General features: G+C 38.9%; 2 protein-coding genes across 2 annotated transcripts in view; one reads left to right on the forward strand and one right to left on the reverse strand.

Moving 5' to 3' along the window:
* Positions 1–23,555, forward strand: part of SUSD3 (sushi domain containing 3) — a 79,122-nt gene that overhangs the window by 26,948 nt on the left and 28,619 nt on the right. The gene's annotated exons all lie outside the window — the stretch shown is intronic.
* Positions 20,971–22,182, reverse strand: LOC123232527 (ATP synthase subunit ATP5MJ, mitochondrial-like). Its single transcript, XM_044658975.1, has 2 exons — positions 22,139–22,182; positions 20,971–21,299 (listed from the first exon to the last, which is right to left on the reverse strand). Exons 1-2 carry the CDS (start codon positions 22,180–22,182, stop codon positions 21,098–21,100), a joined length of 246 nt encoding a protein of 81 aa, XP_044514910.1. The 3' UTR covers positions 20,971–21,097.

Consider the following 23,555-nt stretch of genomic DNA (forward strand, 5'->3'; position numbering starts at 1 on the left):
GTCTAGCTAATTAAGTGAAACTGGCTCTGTAGCCAGATAAGGGGTAGATGGACTCTTCTCCCCCACACAACCCCCAATCTGCTTTAGTTTTCAGTCTGTGACTCCTACCCTTCTTCAGGTCTCCCATGTTTTGTTCCTGATCCAATTCCTCCTAAAGGCTTTAAATTCTAATCTTATAAGTCCTGTGGTAAAAGGTATCCTAGGACTGAAACAAGGAGCAGTGGCATCATAGGGGTCTGCCTGTGTCAAAGGCATTGCTCTAATTTGACATGACCCTGCTCAGAGTAGAGTTGGAGGTGGAGAATTTATGAATGCTGCCCTCTCCCCCTCTCCATCCGAAGCCTATCTGGCTTGGGATGTTATTAGCAACCAGACTTTGGGGACAGTGTGAGATTTTGCAATTCCCAGAAACTGAGGTGTAAGATTACATTCAATCTATGTTGTTAAATGCAGACCATAAAAAATTTTAACCTAAGGACAAATTGCAGCCCAGAGGAAGTAATTTCCAGAATATCCCCCTAGATGTTGTTTCCATGGGAACAAATATAAGCTGACTCCTGGTGCCAGATGTGTGCAGGAGTTGTGTATGTTTCAGTCATGTTATCACAATTGTCCCAGATGTGTGAGCATGTTTGGGCCGTATTGGACCAAAGCCAAAGTGTCCATGAACCTTGTGAGAAAGCCATATTGAACCCTTCTCACTCCCCTCTCTTGCTAAGCTCAGAGAAAACTCTGGAAATGGTTGATCCATGTTATAAGAGAGATCACTGTTCTGAAAAATTAAGATCCAGACTTGTGATTGCAAAAACTATGAAATCAATTTCTGATGTGTTTTCCCTCCCATATCTAAAAAAGCTGATTAATCTAACGTATGGAAATAAATTATGCAAATGCCACCTGGGGAAATTTGGTGACTCTTCAGGAAGAGTGGAACCCACTGTGTAGGTGTTTTTGCTTTCACATTGCTGAAATTTTCCCTTGGAGATGAGAACCAATATTTATTTATTAACAAGAAAAGCACAATGATAGAATAGAACCCTATAGGTTTGGAAGTGCTGAAGAATTTTCGATTCTAAAACTCTGCTCCCTAAACCCCATTCCCTTGCTTCTCTTTCTGGGCCTTGGGCTCTGAGAGGAGATGTCAGGGTTGGTCTTTTCAGGTTCAGAGGGTTTTTTCGCTCCACCTCTCTCCTGGGTTTGGATATTTAAAGTTCTGTCTTGGGGAGAATTTTCCTCTGTATATTTATTGCATTTTTTTCCCCCTTGGGACACAGATTTGCATTTTTCAGGATTTCAAGATCCTTTTTCTTCATGATTTGGTGGAGTAGTGTATGTATTATTATCCCTATTTTTATAGATGAGGAAAATTAATTGAAATTGTTCAGTAGCAAGATATTGTTGGAGCTGAGGGTCACATCTCAGATCTCTTGACTCCAAACCCTGCATTCTTTCCACTATTGTGTGCTGTCCCTCTAGGAAGAATGGAATTCCAGTGATACTTCCCACTTATTGAGGACTTTTAAATTGATAGGTACCCTTAACGTGCTTCTCATTTGATTGCTAAAATAATCCTGTGAAATAGAGAGGGCAGGTCTTATGGAGATTTTATACGACTTGTACATTAGCTGGATTCTGCCTGAAATTCTCTTAGATACTTTGCTGCATCAATAAGTCTGAGGTCTCACTGATATGAGTACTCCCTCCAGCAATACATATAGTAATTCATCCAGGAATGAGGATTCATTGTCCCTTGTCCATGTCCTTCAGTAAATCACTTTTAGTGTATCCATCCATCCAATGTGATGGGGGTCCTTCTCTACATCTCATGACACCGCATAGGTAGTTGATACTAGTGGAGTACATGGGCTGTCCGCTGGCTATCTCCGGGCTTCCCTTTTCCAGTCATGTAGCTCTCTGATGACATTCTTTTGGTCAAATCTTGTGCATGATTCATCATTGGTGATGTGTTGTAGCCTACTTATACCCAGCATGAGCCTCTCTGTTGCCTTTTGAAGGACTCTCAATCTTAAATCTTTGGAGACTGGTTGTCAGTGACAAAAGTCCCCAAATATTTCTTTTTAAAATCTCTACATTTCCAGTCAGTGACCATCTAATTTCATATAACATTTCAACTTCACAAAAATTCAATAAAACAAAGTGTAGATAGTACCTTAGGGTGATATTTGATTTATAAAAAAATCTATGCCAGTCCCCACATAGTGAGGTCTCTAAATCTAGCCGCAGTCTGAAATCCTGATAAATCTTTACACCTATATCAGATTGAGTATTAGATAATTGGGCTCCCTGCCTCTTGTCCCTCCCGATTGCAGTCCATCTTACTTACAGCTGCCAAAGTAATTTTCCTTCAACACAGATCTGATCATATGAATCCCCTATTCAATCAACTCCAGTGACTTCCCACTGCCTCTAAAATAAAATAGAAATGCCTTTGTTTAGTTTTTGAAGCCCTTCACAACCTGGTCCCAAACTATCTTTGCAGCCTCATTGGAAGTTGTGTAAAAATTTTGTTTTGATCAATAAACATCCTCTTCTTTCTCTCCCCTAGCCTGTCCTCTGCATTGAGAAAAAAAAGAAAAAAAAAAAAAAGAAAAAAATCAAACCCCCATTACAAACATATACTCAAACAAAACAGATTCTCTCATTGGTCCTGTCCAAAAAAAAAAAAATGTCTTTATACTCTGTGAGCCTCTCACCTCTCAGGAGGTAGGTGCTATGTTTCATCAAAGTCCCCTGAGATCATGATGGGTCATTGCATTGATCAAAATTCTATCTTTACAATATTCTATTCTCCTTGTTTTGCTCACTTCACTCTGGATCCATTCATCTAGCAGTCTTGTTGAAAACTTTTCCCCTTTCCACATTCCATCTCAGCTCAGATTCCAAGCTTTTGCCCTGGCCAGCCCCCACATCTAGAGTTGTATATATGTATATGGCAAGAGTTATCTATCTAATATAGGTGCATATATGTATTATAGATTTAAAAACCAACTTCACAGACCCCATGTTAAGAACCTCTGCTTTCACACTCTTGGGTTGAGGGGAGGTAACAGTTTAGTTTTGAAAGAAGCTGGAATTACAGATTAGAAATGGGATTTCTGGTAATTACCAATGGCAGATCCTCATTATTCCTTAACTACTTTGAATCCAGAGCTTGGTCTGGAGGTGTCCTTGGTTTCTTTAAGGCTGTTCTAAACTAGTTTGAGTTCTGGCAAGAACTATTGTCAGCTGTTGTCAGAGCTATTGTCAGAGCCTAGCTAAGTCTCTCCTTATCACTGCATCATGGAGTCCTTTAGGATGCAGCTCAGGGACCATCTTTTGCCTGAAGGCTTTCCTGATCTTCCCATTTCCCAAATCCTTTGCTTTACTTTGAATATATTTGTATTTATTCACTTTATATTTATTCTGTATATGTTATATGTGTTTTTGTTTCTTCTACCATTGAAATGTTCCCTGCTCCCTGTATTTATTTCTCATCTCCTCAAGAAATAGCCTAGTGTCTTGACACACAGTGGGCATCTAATAAATACTTGTAAATATAGTAATTATAAATATAATATACAATAAGATAAATTAAAATAATAAATACAATATTGTAAATACAATAATAAATACTGAGCCTGACCAGTAAAAAGCTCTGATCACTTGGGTATATAATTTTATCACTTCCCATCTAATTCTCTGTGGTATGTGACCTCCATATGCGGACTTGGTTGAATGGGTTCTGACTTGGTCTTAAGTGCTTTGTGGCTAATTTGAGAGGTAGTAGGTAATAAAAAATAGTCATGACTGGCATTTATATAGTGACTTATGGTAAAAAGATGACTATGTGCCTCAGGGAGGTAAGGAGAGAGGGTCAGTAGGCAGGCAAATCTTGGTCATTGGAATCTGGACAGTCAAGAAGAGAATGAATAAAGTCCATGAATAAACAACTGATACAAAAATCATAATAGCTGGGCTAATAAGATCACAAGTTTAAAGCTAGAAAGATATCTCATCTAGTCTAGCCTAAAGAAGAACAGAAGAAGAAACTGAGACCCAGACAGGTTTAGAGGCTTGTCCATAGTCACAGGAGTAATATAATGGCAAGACCAGGATTTAAACTGTTTCTTTGATTCCAAGTCCCGTCCTCCTTTGTACCAACCACATCTCTGCTGCGTAAGATCCTAGGAAAACTACATAGCTTCTTTGTGCCTTAGTTTCCTCTCCTGCAAAATAGCTATAATATCCCTTGCATTATCCAGCATTCCATTGTTGTTGCGAACCTCAAAGGAGAAGCATGAGAAAAAGGGCTTTGAAAAGCATAAATTGTTCTATAAATGTGGGGGTGTCTTTTGGACATTAAAAAGGTTTATTGAGCCATTGTGAGTGCTGTGAGTCTAAGACAAGTCAGTAAACCTAAAGACCATGGATTAAAATCACATTTAAAATGTTTCACTGAAAAGTTAAAGGATTGAGATAATTTTGTTTTGATCACAAAATGTTTCACTGAAAAAGTTAAAGAGTTGAGATATTTGCATGTAGATCTATCAATGCATGAGAATTATTTATGGTACAATTTTTATCAAACAATGCTAGGGATACAGCTGGTTTTGCTGAGTCTTTAGCAGTTCACTCACCCTCCCACCCGCAGGAAATTAGCTCAACTAGGCCCTCATTTCCTGGCTCATCAGTGCAGATATTTGCATGCTTAAAAACCACTAGTCTTTCACATTGCGGGCACCTAATAAATATTTTAGTGGCTAACTGTGAATCAATTTTAATGCACTTTGACTGTAAATATCCATTTATCTCAAGGTTTCGTTGAAAACCCTTGTGCCCAAAGCAGGTGAAGTGGAAGGATGGTTTTAAATGTGGACAAAGTTACAAAAATGTAAGCATGAGTTTTAACCATGCTCTGAAGAGACAGTAAAAACAGAGAAATGACCTCCAGGGGGGCAGATCTGAGGATCTGAGAAGAGGAGTCAGAAGGTAAGACCAGAACTGTTTGTAAGGACTATGCCAGGGCTTAAGGAGAAACATGAGAGCAGGGAAGACTTCTTCTTTTTTTTTTTTAAAAAAACCCTTACCTTCCATCCATACTGTGTATTGGCTCCAAGCTAGAAGAGTGGTAAGGGTAGGTAATGGGGGTGAAGTGACTTGCCCAGGGTCACACAGCTGGGAAGTGGCTGAGGCCAGATTTGAATCTAGGACCTCCTGTCTCTAGACCTGGCTCTCAATCCACTGAGCTACCCAGCTGCCCCCCAGGGAAGACTTCTTAACAATCTTTATGTCATGGATCCCTTTGTTGGAGTCTATATAGACCCCTTTCTCAGAACCATGTTTTTGAACGTATAACATAAAGGACATAGGATTGCCAAGGAAACCAATTATATGAAGATAATTATCAATATAGATAAATATATAACTACATAAATAAACCAACTTCATGGACCCTAGGTTAAAAATACCTGCATTAGAGACTCAAATTGAGGGAAGGAAACAGCTTAGTTTTGAAGGGAAGCTGGGAATATAGAGGAAAAGTATGATTATTGGTAATAAATTACAAGTAGATTCTCATTCCTGTTATTCCTTCACTAAAGTTCTATTCTGAATCTTGAATTTGGTCTGGTGTTTGTGTTGGCTTATCCAAGGCTGTTCCAGCCATATTTCAGCTGGCAACTCTGTAGGTCTATTGTCTGAGCCTAGATAAGTTGTGACATTCTTATCACCAGGTTGGCTACAAGATGATAAATTTTTCAGCAACTCTTCTAAATTAGTTATATTCAGACCACACCACCTGCACGATAACCTTCTTCTTCTCACTGGAACTAGGACTCTGCTTCCCTGGAACTGTGGACTCTGAAAAGCAAAATAAACTGTACCTTGCCTAGATCTGGGCTACCAAGCCTCTTTTGAGACATTTCCAAGCCATCTTGTCTACATTCTGGCCCAATTCCCCCTACCACTGAAATTGGGACTATGCATTCCCTTTGGTTAGAAAGACTATAGAAAAGATATGCCTAATGTAATACTAAATGAAAACTGTCTAAACTCTGGAACACATCTCAAATGTCACAAAATGGGTTGGAAAATAGAATATACTGTGGTTTTTACAGGACATAGACATGGAGAGAGATATTGATATAGAGATGGATGGATGGAGAGAGAGAGAGATAGATAGATTTCAAATAATTTTTAATAGCTTAAAAATGAATGGAGGGGGCAGCTGGGTAGCTCAGTGGATTGAGAGCAGGCCTAGAGAGGGGAGGTCCTAGGTTCAAATCTGGCCTCAGACACTTCCCAGCTGTGTGACCCTGGGCAAGTCACTTGACCCCCATTGCCTATCCTTACCACTCTTCTGCCTTGGAGCCAATACACAGTATTGACTCCAAGACGGAAGGTAAGGGCTTAAAAAAAAAATTTTTTTTTAAAAAGATACTATGGCATTTCTCTCCCTCCCACCTCCCATTAGAAAAAAAAATCAAAACTTCTATAAAAAATATATATATAAAATCAAGCAAAACAAAATCTCATATTAGCTATGTCTAAAAATGTGTATTTCATTCTGCACCCAGAGTCCATTGCTTCTTGTCAGGAAGTGGGAACCATGTTTCATGAGTAGTTCTTTGGAATCATGGTGGGTCATTGATCAGGATTCTTATATCCTTCAAAATTGTTTGATTTATTGTGCTATTGTTGTTGTATAAATTATCCTTCCAAGTTCTACTCACTTTATGCTACATCAATTCATATCTTCTCAGGTTACACTGAAACCAGGTCCCTTCATCATTTCTTATGGTGCAGTGGTGCCTACATAATTCATATATTCAGGCATTTCTCAATAGTTTTCCTCTTAGTTTTTGTTATTTGCTAAGGCAAAAGATGCTACTGTATTTTCCCATAGAGGGATCCTTTTCTTTTTTGATCTTTTTTTTTTTAAATCCTTACATTCCATTTTGGAGTTAATACTGTGTATTGGGTCCAAGGCAGAAGAGTGGTAAGGGCTAGGCAATAGGGGGTTAAATGACTTGTCCAGGATCACATAGCTAGGACGTGTCTGAGGCCAGATTTGAACCTACCTAGGACTTCCTGTCTCCAGGACTGGCTCTAAATCCACTGAGCCACCCAGCTGCCCCCATATTTTGGTCTTTTTTGAACTCTAGGCCCAGTAGTAGAATCTCTGGGTTAAAAGATGGCAGAGTTTAGTAACTTTTGGGGCAGAGTCTCAAACTGATTTACAAAATGACTAGATATCACAGTTCCAAACAGTGCATTGTTTGGATTGTGCATTAATATTGGTGCAGAAATTTTAGAAAAGCATCATGGCAAAATGATATACCATAGCTAGAAGAAGGACCTCCACAAGTTGGGTGGTCCTTTTATGGAGGACCAATGGGAGGCCATGGATCAGAGCCCCACAGAATGAGATGTGGGTTGGCTTTATTTGCATCATTAGTATGAATATAATAGGAAGAATATTGACTTCTTCTGATGACATGCTTTGGCTTTGAGTCATGATCCACCATGATCTTATGGGGAAAAAAATTAGCAAGTGACCCAGAAAACAGAAAAGTACATAGTGGGAGGAAGGCTTCAATACAAGCTGTTGACAACTTGGGTATGAGAAGTGTCATAAAAACAACATTGAGTGCAATAATATGGGTCAGTAAGAATTGAAGAAAGTAAAAAAGCAGGTTGAGTAGATATAGTGATACCCTCTAGAGTTAAAAAACAAACAAAAAAAACAAACCCTAAGGGCATCTTTCAGGCTCTGAAAGAGTTAATCCTCTAAAAAGAATTTATTTGGACAAGAATCCTGTTGGATAAGAAGACATAAAAAGACTGTAACTTGTATGAATGGGGGGAGATGCCCGTGTTGATAAAGTCTCAGCTCCATCAATATTGTGAGTATCCATAAAGAGAAAGTCGATGGATCTGCAGTCCAGTGGATAGAGCACTGGACTTGGAGTCAAAAAATACTAGACAAGTTGCTTAACTGCTGTCTGTCTCAGTTTCCTCATCTATAAAATGGAGCTAACAATAGTATCTATCTTCCAGAGTTGTTGTGAGTATACAATGAGATAATATCTGTAAAGCATATATAAATAAATGCCAGGTATTTATTAAATATCTTTCTGCGGTTCACTGCTTCATTCTGAACACCGCTGTGGTATTGGGACCGTTTTGGGTTAATACATTTGAGAAGAGACATTAACAAGGTGTTGAGCTTCCATCAATACACACCGACACATCCATGTACTTCCTAAAACCATGATTGAACCCCAAGCCTCCAAATATGATCTGTTCAGGACAGAAGACAGCAGGACTCCCCCCTTCCTTCTATTAGGACACATTAAATTCTATTATGTCTTCTATTATAGCTCAATGGTGGAACTAGCTGAATAGCTCAGTGGATTGAGAGCCAGGCTCAGACAGGAGGTTCTGGATTCAAATTTGGACTCAGACACTTCCTCGCTGGGTGGTGACCCTGGGCAAATTACTTAATCCCCATTGCCTAGCCCCTATTCCTCTTTTGCCTTGGAAACTTAATACACAGTATTGATCCTAAGATGGAAGATAAGAGTTTAAAAAAAAAAAAAAGAAAAAAAGAACACTAGTTTTTTTGGGTTTTTTTGCTACCTCATGCTGTTGACTCATTGAGCTTGCAGTCTACTAATACTATGAGGTTTTGGGTTTTTTTTTCCCACAGAGACTATTGTCTAACTATATAAACCACCATCACCCTATACTTATGCAGCTTATTTCTAACCAAAATGTAGGACTTCTCAGACACTTCCTAGCTGTGTGACCCTGGACAAGTCACTTAATCCCCATTGCCTAGCCCTTACTGCTCTTCTGCCTTGGACCCAATACATAGCATTGATTGATTCTAAGATGGAAGATAAGGATTAAAAAAAAATAGAATTTCTCACTTATCTCTATTTCATTGTGTTAGATTAGATTGGACACTTTCGTTCAGCCTATCAAGAAAATTTGTATTTTTATTAAACTGAGAATTCTATAAGGTAGGGATTATGTCCTTACCTGCATTTTATTTCCTTTCATGTTTAACATAGTGCTGTATATACAGTAGGCATTTAATAAATGTTTATTGATTGAATAAACTAAATGTTTAGCTTGAAGAAGAATTAGCTGGGACATAATCACTGCCTTTAAACATAAAGGGCTATCACATGAGAAAATGGGATTAGATTTGTTCTCCATCCCTGCAGAAAGAGCCAACATCCAGTGGTCTGCAGTTCTAGGAGGCAGGTTTCAGATCCATAAAAGAAATATCTTCCTGCCAATCAGAGCTGTCCAGGGGTAGAACTGCCTACCTCATTATCACTAGCAGTGTTCAAGCGAATGCTGATGACCACTTGTTAGTGGCGCTTTAGACAGGACTCATCCATTAAGCAAAGAAGAGATGTGACCTAAGGTCAATTCCAGATAGAGCCTTGTAGAATTCCATTACTCCCTATGGCAAAGAGTGGCTCCATCAGTGTAATGAATAATTCTCCTTGTGAATGGCCTCAGGATATAATCTACTGATGATTTTCTAACCTAAATCTGGTCCTGTGGAATGAATAGGAAGCTTTGATTAGCAAGGACAGGAGGGCTGCTTTCAAATAAGACCATCTATTTAATTTGAGGGTATCATGACTTGAATTTTTTTTTTTTGGCTCTGGTAGGGGGAAAAATGATTAGGTGCCAAACAAATTTATTCATTGAAATTAATAGAGAATATTTTTTTAAATGTGGGCAATCATCTAGCCTGACTATCCGTCCATTCGTTGCCTTTCAACTAGCTATTTTCCCCTCCATACAGTTTCATAGCTTGTTTTAATATACATTTGAGAAAAATAGGAATGGGGAGGGTGCCCATTTGGACTGGAATAAAAGGAGTCAGATCTGCATAGTGATGCTATCAACATAGAGTAAGTGGGGAACTGAGCCTTGAATAACCAGTTAATTCATTATCAATACCAATTCATTTTCACAGATATCAGCAGTAAATGCTTACTGTGTATAGACTATACTGAGAGAAGATCCAATATTTATATTATGCTTTATATACATGATCGCATTTGATTCTCCCAACAGTTCTATGAAATGAGCAATGAGGCAGCAAGGTGGAACAATAGACAGAGGACTAGGGCCTGAACTTGGAAGACCTGAGTTCAAATCCAACCTCAGACACTTTCTGGATGTGTGACCCTGGGTAAATCACTTAAACTCCATCTCCCTCAGTTTTCTCAACTACAAAATGGGGGGATTAGTAGCACCTACTTCCCAGAGATATTGATAGGATCAAATGAGTTGATATTTGCCAGAGCCTGGCACACAGTAGACACTTAATAAATGTTTATTTCCTTCCTTCCCCTCTCTTATTTTGATGAGGATTCTGCAGCACAGGGAAATTGTGACTTGCTCTAAGATCACATAGCTCTTAATTAGTGAAGCCAGAAAACAAGCCTTGGGCAAAGGATCATAAGATTTAGGGCTAGAAGGGACCTCTGAGATTATTCAACCCAACCCTTCTTTTAAAGATGAGGAAAACTAAAGCCAGGAGAAATTAAGTGACTAGCTTTAAGTCACATAACTAAAAAGTAGCAGGGCTGGGACTTTTTTATATTTGATGCCAAACCTTTTTCTCTGGTGCTCTTGATGGCTTCTAAGATAGCCCTCATGAAGGGAATGGAAGCAGGGGACTTGGACATAACCCATGAACAGATAGCTCAAGAACAAAATAATAAATGTAGTAGATGTGAACAAAAAGCTATATAAAATGCAAGGGAGATATGGTTGGAAAGTTCATTTTGACTAAGGAAGTGGATCAGGGAAACACTTAGGGCCAGGTCAGACATTAGAGCACAATAGAAAGATGTCATTCATATAATATAATTTATTTAGCCATTCTTCAATTAATGAACATCTCAATTTCTAATTCTTTGTTACTGTAAAAAGAGCCATCCGCACATCTTAAAAGTTGCAAGGAACTTTATAGTATATTTAATCCACCACCCTCCATACCCCATTCTTCTTTTTCCATCAGTCTGATGTGTTGGAAACCTTGTTTGACCAGTGGCTTCCTAGAAAGGCCATTCTTGTTGGACAGTTTTAATGATTAGATACAGTTCTTCTCATGGCTCACTATTTCAGACAGTTCTAGTCATATTTCTCTGCCTAATCCAGGGCCATCTTGATATACATTGATCTTTCCCATCACCTTTCCACTCTTCTCCCAATTCTCCTCCACCTCATTCTGGAACTATGATCAAATCATCCCCACCATTATACCTGGATGAGATGTGTCAATCTTCTTTCCTATGACCATCCTACTCATCGACTTTTATTTAACCCTTACCTTCCATCTTAGAATCAATACTATGTATTGATTCTAAAGCAGAAGTGTGGTAAGGGCTAGGCAATGGGGGTTAAGTGACTCACCCAAGGTCCCATAGCTAGAAAGTATCCAAGACCAGATTCAAACCCAGAACCTTCCATCTCCAGATCTAACTCTAACATTGCTAGCACCTAGCTATCCCCATCCTTTCATTTTCTAAACTGAAGCCTCCTTTCCCTGGTTTCTACTTTTACCTCTTATAATACATAATTTTCAAGAACAGAAACTGCCTTTGCTTTTGTATTTGTATCCATCAGGCTTAGCACAGTGCCTGGTACCTAGCATAAAGAAAAAAAAGCCTGAGAGCAAAGTTTCTTAACAAATTGACTTTAATGATGATAGTAAATATGTCACACAAAGCCAAATGCACTGACATTGATATGCTCAAGAGACATAGAGTTAATGGATATGTAGACATCCAGCTTAGATGGAGACCCTGAGCATCTTTGGTGCCAGATCTTTATAGACAAAAGGAAGAACTTACAGACTTGTTTTCTACCCTTTCCAATAACAGGGCTAACAATTCATGTGTTATTCCTTTCAAGAGGGCTCAAAGCCAGGCAGGGGAGGTGATGGTGGTGAAATGTCTATGTCCTCAAGGGAATTTTTACAATGATCTGTGACCATTTCAGTCTCTACAGTCTTTTTTGCATAGTCATCTCAAAAACAAATCTTTATATTGGGTAAACCAATTAGGGAAGCAGGGAAATAACTTATTTACACACAAAAGGAAAGATCACATCTACAGGTCTATATGATTATTGGGGATCTGTATAATTGTAAAAGATTGCCTTAATACTACTACTACAAATTATATATAGTAGATGTCTTACACTCAGTTATTCATTTAACCAGTAACTAGAACAATCTCTTACTATTAAATCAACAGTTACAACTTAATAATCTTATTTATCTATCAATAATGATTCTGAATTAATGATAATTGTTCCAAATCAACCTTATCACTAATAAATGCTTACTACATTTTTAAAAATTCATTCATTCATTCTTTTGTTAAGTTGAAATCTCCTTTTGGGGCTGGGATCCTACTTCTTCTCAGAGGCCATTTCTTCTTCCTTCTCTGGAGTTCTCTATAGGTATTCAGTTCAATTCAACCAATATCTGTAAAAGTCTGTCATAAACAGGACGCTGTGATAGACCTGGGGCTGTAAAGTTAAAGAGTCCTTACTCTTAACATTTGAGGAGATGGAGTGTCTTTACTACCTCATGTTAAAATAATGAATGTGAAAGTTCTATATAAAGTTTTCAAGGCCTTCCCCCCTCCCCCCACTAAAACCTTTACCTTCTGTCTTGGAGCCAATACTGCAGAAGAGTGGTAAGGGTAGGCAATGGGGGTCAAGTGACTTGCCCAGGGAAGTGTCTGAGGCCAGATTTGAACCTAGGACCTCCCATCTCTAGGTCTGGCTCTCAATCCACTGAGCTACCCAGCTGCCCCCTTCAAGGCCTTTTTAAAGGCCTTTGAACTGTTATTATAGTAGGAATCCTTGGCCAAAACCCCAGGTGTGGGTTTAAGTTGGGCACACTCAATTATGAGGACATCCCAACAAATCATTCTTTTTAACTCATTCTCTAACTTAGAATTCCCCTTTTGTAGAGGAGCAAATGGCATATGTCTGAGTTGATTACTAATAAAGGGCAAAGACCTGGTTTATTCCTCTGCAATTTGGCTTTCTCTTGCAGGACATTGCTGTCCTTCCCAATGACATCCTTTTCCCATCATAGAATCACCTTTTGTAACAAAGAAGTGCAGTCAATCTGGCCATCTCCAGTCTAAGCGAGCAATATTTTACATGAGATTAGTATTCAGTGAGTAAATGAATGGATTTTCCAATTTTGCCCTGAGTCAGCCCCTGTCCCTGAAAGGTAGATTCTAGTAAGATTTAATAGAAAGAGTGTCATTAATCCTGGAGTGTGGTAATACGTGGATTTAAATTCCAACAGTTATGTACCCATGGGCATGTCACTTAATCTGTGTCAGTTTCCCCATCTATAAAACAAACATGTTTCAAATGTTGTTATATGCTGTGTAAAATTTAAGAACTATATAAATGTTATAATTATTACTGTTATCCTCCCAGTCCATCCTCTATTCAGCCACCAAAATGATTTCCTAAAGTGCTGATCTGACTATGTTACCCTATTCACTCAATATTGAGTGACTATGTCACTCAATAAATTCTAGTAGTTCCCCATCTCCTCCAGAATTAATATAAAATCCTCTCTTTGGTATTCAAAACTCTTCATAACCTAACCTTCTCTGCCCCCATCTTTCCAGTCTTCTTAAACTTTACTCAGGGAGGCTAAGTGTCAGGATGGATAGAGTGTTGGGTCTGAAGCCAGAAAGACTCAGTTCAAATATGAGAAATTTCAACTTTCTTAGCTGTGTCTCTGGGTGAGTCTGCCTCAGTTACTTCCTCTGTAAAATGAGCTGGAGAAGGAAATGGCAAATGACTCCAGTATCTTTGCCAAGAAAATCCCAGATGGGGTAATGAAGACCCAACATGAAGAAGGACACTTCTCAACAACAAAAACAAAAACATCACACCACTTCCACATACTCTTTGATTCAGTGACCACATTGCTGTTCCGAGAGCAAAACACCCCATCTCTCGACTCCTGGCATTTTCTCTGGCTGTTTCCTATGCCTGGAATGTTTTCTTTCCTCAGCTCTCCCTCCTGGCTTCCCTGGTTTCCTTTAAGTCTCAGGTAAATCCCACCTTCTACAGGAAGCCTTTTCCAATCTCTCTTAATTTTAGTGCTTTCCTCTGTTGTTTCCTGTTTATCCTATATGTAGCTTGTTTATAGGCATTTGCTCATTTCCTTAGTGTGTGAGTTTGAGGGCAAAGACTACAAGATTTTTAATTTTTGCTTTCCCTTTTATCTCTTGTGCTTAGCACATAATTGAGGTTTAAATAGATGCTCACAAACTGACTCTCTGCTTATTGACTGATTCATTGTTACCATTACTGGATTCAGTGCTTAGTTGGGTTCTGTTGCTGGAATGGAGATGGGATGGTGGAAGGCGAGGTGATGTCAAGGAACTTTCATAGAGTTGGTGCTGAAAGCCATTGAACAGTCTTCCATTTAAGGGGCTTATCTGGAGACACCAAAAGGGGCATTGAAGGATCAGTTAGGGAAGACTAAGATCCAGACCCCTCAAAAGGGACGACAGGCATCCCCAGAACTAGGGCAGCACATGAATCACTTCGGTGCACACAGGGTGCTGCTGACAGCTTTAAAACTAGGAAGAGAGGGGCAGCTGGGTAGCTCAGTGGATTGAGAGCCAGGCCTAGAGAAGGGAGGTCCTAGGTTCAAATCCAGCCTCAGACACCTCCCAGCTGTGTGACCCTGGGCAAGTCACTTGACCCCCATTGCCTACCCTTACCACTCTTCCACCTACAAGTCAATACACAGAAGTTAAGGGTTTAAAAAATAAAAAAAAAAGAATAAAAAAAAAAAAAGAATGAACAAGAAGGAATTTAAAAAAAAACTAGAAGAGATACAACCGAGGATATCTAGAGAGAGTCTTCAGCATTAAAGTCTTCAGTCCCTCTGAGAGGACGGAATTCAGGATGGTTTTGTGTGAGGACTGGTAATGGACTAATAATGTATTTCTTTCCTTATTCATTTCATTAGGGCAATTAATGCTGGGTTGGTGTAAAGGAGCTCTTTTAGTGAGCTCTGTAGGGTGTTCATTCAAACTGCTCTGTCTGATCTCCTTGACACCTGGGAGATGTGTCCATCTGCCCCGTAACTTGAAAGGAGAAAGCCTCCAAGCTGGAAGGTATGATTAAGTGCTGGGGATTTTGAAGTGTTGATCGAATTAGTCACCTTGAAGGCATTTTCTCCTGGAGTAACAGTGTCTTCCTTGTCCAATCTGTCCCTTTGCCCTGGGAATCACTGGACTTTAATTCCAACACATAATTAAGCTCTTAATTTGATCGAAGCTCTGTGCTAGACCTGAAGCTACAGAGGTTGAAGAAAAATAATCCCTGTGGCATATAACCTGAGGGGGCCAGTGATAAAAAGATGTGCCCATTATAACTGCCCTTTTTTTGTGGTAGTGAAGAACTGGAAACAAAGTTAGGTACTCATCGACCAGAGAAAGGCTATAAACAATCTGTAGCATACAAATGGAATGGAATAGCATTGTGCTGTAAAAAAAAAAAAAAAGTAATGCAAAGAACCATTGTGGTTGTTCAGTTGTTTCAGTCATGTGCAACTCCTCATGACCCCTTTTGGAGTTTTCTTGGCAAAGACATTGAAGTAGTTTGTCATTTCCTTCTCCAGCTCATTTTATAGATAGGAAACTTTTGCAGAGTTAAATGACTTACCTAAGGTAACATATTTAGACAGTGTCTGAGGTCAAATTTGAACTGACTCCAGGCCTGGCTTTCTATCCATAGAACCACCTAGCTGGCTCTACAAAATTCTTGTTGCAAAACTACAAATATCATGGCCTTAAAGAATTGCTCCATGGAGACACTTCCCCTTTGTCCTTTGCTGTAGTAGGATGACCGTGGGCATAAATTTTGCATATATTTTCAGGCTTTTTCAAATTTTGATAATTTTTGCTAATTTTTTTCTCCTTTTCCTATATTCTGTGTATATGTGTGTCTATCCACATTACACAGACACATATGCTATCTTATAGGATGACTTTTGAGGAGGGGGAAGAATACACAGAAAATTTAGGTGATGTAAAAAAAAAACAAGAAGAGAAAATAAATTTTATTTAAAATAATCCCTGCTCTCAAAAGAATTTTCAATCCCCTGGAATTAATTTTACTTTTTTTCAAAAAATCAAACTTTAAAATGCCATTTTGAGGCCTTTCTCAGATAAATTAACTGAGCATTGAGACATACTACACCATGCTTAATTATTGGATATGTTGGAAAATATATCATTGGCTATATATGTTGTTCTCTTCCAGCTGGGCAAATAAATGCCTACTCATGGCAGAATAGTCGGTAAGAAACTTAGACCTTATAGGACTGAATTCTGCCTCCTCTCACCCATAATCTGGTCACCTCATCTCATCTCTAGTTAGCTTTTCTTGGTTTTCTTCACCTTGGAGGAGAAGTGGGGATAAGAGAATGGTGGCAGAACACTCTGGGATGTGGGCAGGACCTAGAAGCAACCTTAGCTCTATCCCTTTCTTTAATAGAAAGTCTAGGATCTGAAAATAGGCACAAATAACAAATATTGCTCCAGAAGGTAAAGTAGGTTTCACCCCTCTGGCTAATTTTTGCAGTTTGTATCTGGTAAGAAATAAATAGCTTTCTTGTGCCTCCAGGAATGAGGAACTGGAAACCTTAAATGAGGAACCCAGAGCCACGTCTGCTTATTTTAGCCAACTTGACCAATTCATGTCTGAGATTGTGGCCAGCTCAACTCTTGCTCCAGCTTTCTCCACTCCCAAGAACTTCCTTACTTGCTTGTGCTTGCTCCAAGGTGCATGAAAGCAACATACCTTGAGACTCCAAATGGTCATCACACTAAAGAGGCAGGTCCGGAGCACAGTAGAGCGGTACCCAAAGTCTAAACCCACTGATGCTTGGATCCTCCATCAAGGATTACGACTCAGGTTTCATTCATCTCTATTCAACTCAAAAAGCATGATGCAAAAAGTCCTGTGCCAAAGGGCTGAGGAGATGGACCCCCGGAAAAGAATTTTGTCCTCAAAGACCTCATGTAAATTGTACCAGGAGAAGGAATGGGGACGTGACATGCACATAGATTAGGTGAGGGCAGAGGAGGGCAGACATCTAGATGTCTACAAAGTGCCCAAGTCTAGAAGTTTTTATTATTATTATGTATATATTTATTTTTACATATGTAACTATTATTTAGGCATTTATTAAGTGGCAACACAAAAACAATTTTAAGCCCAGCCCTACCTCTCAAAGAGTTCACATTCCAACAAGGGAGACTCCATGGGAACATTTATATCTAGCAAAAGAGCCCAGGACTTAGATGCTTGGTTAATGATTGAAGAAATGAATGTAAATCAGGTGCCACACATCATTTATTAACCTCAGCCTTCCCATAGAGAACCCATGTCTAAGAATCCTACTAGTCCATCGTAACATTCAATAAGGGGAGGGGGCAAAAGTCAGCTGTTTTTTGCTAAGATCAGTTTTGCATTACTGAGGAAAAAGTTGAAGAAATATCTTTTTTCTCCTGTTTAAAAAAAAATGTATTGGTGTATTTTGTTCTAACATTACAAACATCTACAGATCAGCTCTATTCTGTGAAAAATATCTTGTAACAAAGTAAAACAATTAAGTAAAATTAATATAGGCAAATATTTACAATATTACATGCATAGGAAAGTCCATGTAAATTCTATACCTTTATTATTTTATTTTAATTAATATAATTAATTTTGTTTCCCTACCCACACTGGAAAAAAAGAAAGACAAATTCCTTATATATGGTTGGGGGCATTTGGGAGCTCAATGAATAGAGAGCCAGGCCTGGGGATGGGAGGTCCAGGGTTCAGATCTGGCTTCAGACACTTCTGAGCTGTGTAACTATGGGCAGGTCACTTAACCCCAGTTAGCTAGCCCTTACTGCTCTTCTGCCTTGGAACCATTTCTAAGTCAGAAGGTAAGGGTTTTATATATAATGTGTGTATACACACACACACACACACACACACACACACACACACACACGTATATAGGAGCAGCTGTGTGGTTCAGTGGATTGAGAGCCAAGTCTAGAGATGGGAGGTCCTAGGTTCAAATCTGGCCTCAGATACTTCCCAGCCAAATGACCCTGGGCAAGTCACTTAATTCCCGTTGCCTAGCCCTTACCACTCAATACATAGTATTGATTCCAAGACAGAAGGTAAGGGTTTAAAAAATTAAATTAAATTACAATTAAACTAAAATGTAAAATATATAAATAATAATAAAGATGTCATAATGTATATATTAATAGCATAAAATATAGTATATACATTAATGATATAAAGTATATAAAATTGTATATATTTATATTAATAATTGCTAAGTATTACATGTATTATATATTAATATTTAATGTAATATATGGGGATATATATACACACACGCATATATAGTCAAGCAAGACAAATTCCTTTAGTGTTTCTGTTTATGTAACATACATGCAGCATATATATGTATATAGATAGATAGATAGATAGATAGATAGATAGATAGATAGATAGATAGATATGTGTTTACATTGTATATATAGTTGATGGAAAAAATATATGACATTCAGTCATTTCAGGGCATGCTTGACTTTTTTTTTTTTAATTTTTTTTTTAAGCCCTTAACTTCTATGTATTGGCTCCTTGGTGGAAGAGTGGTAAGGGTGAGCAATGGGGGTCAAGTGACTTGCCCAGGGTCACATAGTTGGGAAGTGTCTGAGGCTGGACTTGAACCTAGGACCTCCCGTCTCTGGGCCTGACTTTCAATCCACTGAGCTACCCAGCTGCCCCCGCCACCCTTGCTTGACTCTTTGTGACTCTATGGGAATGGTTTGCATTTCTTCCTTCAGCTCATTTTATAGATGAGGAAACTGAGGCAGACAGGTTTAGGTGACTTGCCCAGGGGCATACCAGTTAGTATCTTCAGCCATACTGCACTATCTAGCTGCCCTATGTCATGTGAACATATATGTATATACATGCCCCAGCATATATTTGCACAGATAGAATTTTATATGTTAAACCTATCACTTTGTCAAAGAGAGCATATTTCATCATCTATCCTGGTGTCTAATGAATAATCATTATCATAGTTCCTACAAAGTTGTTGGGTTTTTTTTTTTATCATTTTCATATAATTATTCTTCTGCTCAGTTCATTCTTTACCTGTTTATAAAAATCCTTAGAAGTGTTGATTTTTATAGCTGATGTGATATGATAAATTCTGTTTACTTCACTGTGCTGGGTCATATGAAGTTTCTGCATATCTTTTTACAATCATCTTATTTCTTCCTCTCTTACAATACAGAAGTATTACATCACCTTCATATACCACAACTTACTCAGCTATTTCCCAATCTATAAGCAGCCCCTTAGTTTGCAGTTTGTTTTTACCATCACAAAAAAGAGCTGCTATAAGTATTTTGTACACAGGGTATGTGCATTTTTTATAGTTTGTACATATAGTATTTGCAGGGTTTTTTATATGGATCTTTTCTGGTTTTTCATATTAAAAAATGCTCCAAATCACTACCAATCAGACAAATGAAAATGAAAGCAATCCTTAGTTTCTACCTCCTTCCCATCAGAATGGCAAAGATGGCCCCCAAATAGGAAAATGATCAATGGTGGAGGGGCTGTGAGGAGGCAGGCACATTGATACACTGCCGATAGACACTAAACTGTGTGTCCTTTGACCAAGCTAATTCCATTGGTAGACCTATACCCCAAAGGGAAGCTTGCTTTAGGGAATGGTATGGGGGAGGAATATGGAGGGAAGGAAGTTAGTGGTAGTGGTGATGTGATTTATCTACATTATGAGCCAAGACTAAAGATATTAGTAAAAAAAATTATAGCACTTTATTGGAATGTGTAGGTCCATGGCATCTTGGCTGACCTAGGGCATTCTCCTAGCTGAGCAGGAGGGAGGGTCCCAAAATGCACTTGAATTGTGTTACAGGGCAGAACAGAGCTGGAATCTGAGAAAAAACAGGCAGGTAGACTGGGTGCTGGAATCAGAGGATTTAGGTTCAAATCTCACCAGATGATTACTATCTTTGTGACCTTAAGTAAATCACTTAATTTTCTTAATTTCCTTCTTCTGTCAAATACGGAGATTGGATTCAATGGCCTTCCGGCTTTAAATCTGTGGTCTTCTGATCTATACTAGAGAATAAGGAATAATTAAAAGTGAAATAGACAGAAATTGGGAGATCTAGAGAGGTAAGATACTTGGGAATGAAGATGAGCTGTCACTGGGGAGCTAGCTGATCTGGTGGGTGAACCTGGGTGGAATAGACAAGGTAGAAGTGGAAATAAGGGCAAGTTTTTAGTGGCCAAATTTCTGAATTTCTAGTTATAGCCAAGAAACAGTGAATGTATTGCCCCAAGCCTGTTGTAGCCTGATTTCTAGGGGCAGGCTTGAATTTGTGACTGTTCATCATGAACTCACCACAGACTCTTTTGTGGTCCTCTTATCATAAAGTAAAATTCCTACCATTGGTTTTATGAGTTTCCCAGTGAAGAAATGATCTCTGAAGAAATGTTATCATGTCGACAGACCATAGTAGAGAAATGTACTTGGGTTAACGTGTATCAGCTGCTGAAAACTACTTAACATTCTCTCCCCTAAAATAGTTGTTAAGAAAGAAGACATTCCAAAGGAAACCTAGGAAGTGCTACTCAGACGATAACCAAGACAATTTGCCATTTTTTTTTTTTTTTAAATCACTTTTATTTGAGAGGCAATTATAGTTACAAAACAAATACTGAATTTGTAATGTATACATATATCAAAGTGGTATGGACTAGATAAAACAAAAAAGGGTATGATACTTCAATTGAATTGAAACATAATAATCGCCTTCCACATATGACTTTATTTCATTATGAACAAATGTCTAAAAGTTAACAAGGGAAATTGGTGAATTCCTGCTCATAGCTAGCCTGATGTTTCATATTATACATGATCCCAAAGTAAATCCAGTTAATGATGTCCATGAGCAGGAGCAGCTGCATCTGCACCTTTCAAGGCTTTGGCTCTTTTATCAGCACTTCTGATTTTGTAAACAATGAATCCCATCAAACCCATTCCTACCCAGATCTCCTGGTAAACCTGGGTGTAGTAGGGCTTCAGTGGAATCCAAACATTTTTCACCAAGTTCTGATAAAGCNTGGGTGTAGTAGGGCTTCAGTGGAATCCAAACATTTTTCACCAAGTTCTGATAAAGCATGGTTGGTTTCTGCAAGGAAGGGCGGCACGCGAGAATCCAAGCCGGCAGCGGAGTACTGCGGAAGGCCAAAGGCTCCAAAAGGTGACCCTAAAAGCCGGAGTCTCGCGGGGAATGCTGCACACAATTTGCCATTTTTAATGACTCAGTTAAAAACTGGTTCTACCAGGATCTTCTGCAGGGAATAGCCTAAGCAGTCAGCAAACTAAATCCTTCTTTGGGCTCCACTTTCCTCATAGCTAAGACTTACATAAAGCTATAAGGTTTACCATGTATGTTATCTCATTTGATCCTCACAACTACCCTAAAAGTTATGGTACTCTTATTGTCCCTATTTTCAGATAAGGAAATGGAAGCCTGGAGAGTTTAAGTGAATTGTCTTCTGTTGTTCTTCATGACCCCATTTGGGGTTTTCTTGGCAGAGATACTAGAGTGGTTTGCCATTTCCTTCTCCAGCTCATTTTATAGATGAGGAACTGAGGTAAATAGAGTTAAGTGACTTGCTCTGGGTCACACAACCAATTGAGGGTCTGAAGCCAGATTTGAACTCAGGGAAATGTCTTTCTGATTCCCAGCCCAGGGCTTTATTCACTGTGCCACCTAGCTGTCCCTAAGTGAATTGTCTAAAGTCACACAATTATTCCTGCCTCCAATATCTAGCATGCTATTTCTTGCAGCCCTAGCTGCTAATATATCTGTTGTTGGAAGGTTGGATTGGTGATCTCTTCAGATCTCTTTTACCTCTAGTAGTAAGAGGTCCTTCCCTTAACATTCAGAATTCTCTATCAGTACCCTACTGGTCTCCATCATTTTTCAAAATCATACCTTTATGTACCAACATGGCCCCACTGCCCCAAGAAAGCCAATGCAGTAACTATTTCCTGCACAAGTCTCTCATTCCCTCTTCTGAGTCTGTTTGTGCTTAGGATGTTCTCCCTCTTTCTTCTGCCAAATCTTTCCTATCATTTAATCCTATTTATTCATTCAGCAGGTATTAAGCACCTACTGTGTGCCAGGAATTTTGCTAGGCATTGAGACTTCAAAGTTAAGAAAAGCTCTTGTCACCAAGAAATTTATTAGTCTATGAGGCTGGATGTAGCATGTATGCAATTTATTATGTTACAAGATAAAATGTGAAAGGAACAAAAAAAGGTGATTTCTCTAGTTCTAGCTCCATTGTGATCATTCCTTTATTTCCCCTTCCCCTTCAACGCGTAGTATAATAGTTTATTTTTGTTCTATCTTGCATTTGTTTTTAAGCTTCTTTACAATTGTTTCTAGTAAGGGGCAGTTGGGTGGCTCAGTGGATTGAGAGCCAGATCTAGAGATAGAAGGTCCTCAGTTCAAATCTAACCTCATATACTTCCTAGCTGGGTGATCCTGGGCAAGTCACTTAACCCCCATTCCCTAGCCCTTTTTGCTTTTCTGCCTGGAACCAGTATAGGATCTACTGCAGAAATAGTCTAAGGCAAACTAAATCCCTCTTTGGGCTCCACTTTCCTCATAGCTAAGACTTACATAAAGCTGTAAGGTTTACCATGTATGTTATCTCATTTGATCCACATAACTACCCCAGAAGGTAAGGTACTCTTATTGTCCTTATTTTCAGATTGATTCTAATTGGATGCTAAGTAATTGGTTCTAATTGATTCTGAGATGGAAGATGAGATTTTTAAAAAAATTGTTTCTGGTAAAATTTCTTTCCAAGAAAGCTTGGTTTAGAGCAGTGATGGGCAAACTATGGCCTACCCACCGGCCAGATGCGGCCCCCTGAAATGTTCTATCCAGCCCCATGACATTATTCCTAATCTGACGAATACAATGAGTAGGATACAATACAATGAAACTTCAAAAGAGTTGCTTTAGAAACAGACAGATGAGCATTTCCTTTCCTTTGGCCCCCTCTTTAAAAAGTTTGCCCATCACTGGCTTAGAGGATAGGAAACTGTCTTCTCAGTTAGGAAGACCTGAGTTCAAATCCTCTCCCTGAAATATATTGATTGGGTGACCCTGGGCAAGTCACTAAATCCTCTCTGGGTCTTTTTGAAGACCCTTAAGTAACAAACTGGCTGCCTCTCTGTGTACACTGAGGGAGTTTCATTACTGTGAGTTCTCTGCATAGATGAAATAAGGTTTGATCCAAGATCTTCCACCCCACCCCCTAAGTTGTTTCATAAGTCTCACAGATAAAGGGTTGGACTTGTTCTGGAGTCA

Source organism: Gracilinanus agilis, chromosome 1 (assembly GCF_016433145.1).
Source record: "Gracilinanus agilis isolate LMUSP501 chromosome 1, AgileGrace, whole genome shotgun sequence".
NCBI lineage: Eukaryota > Metazoa > Chordata > Mammalia > Didelphimorphia > Didelphidae > Gracilinanus > Gracilinanus agilis.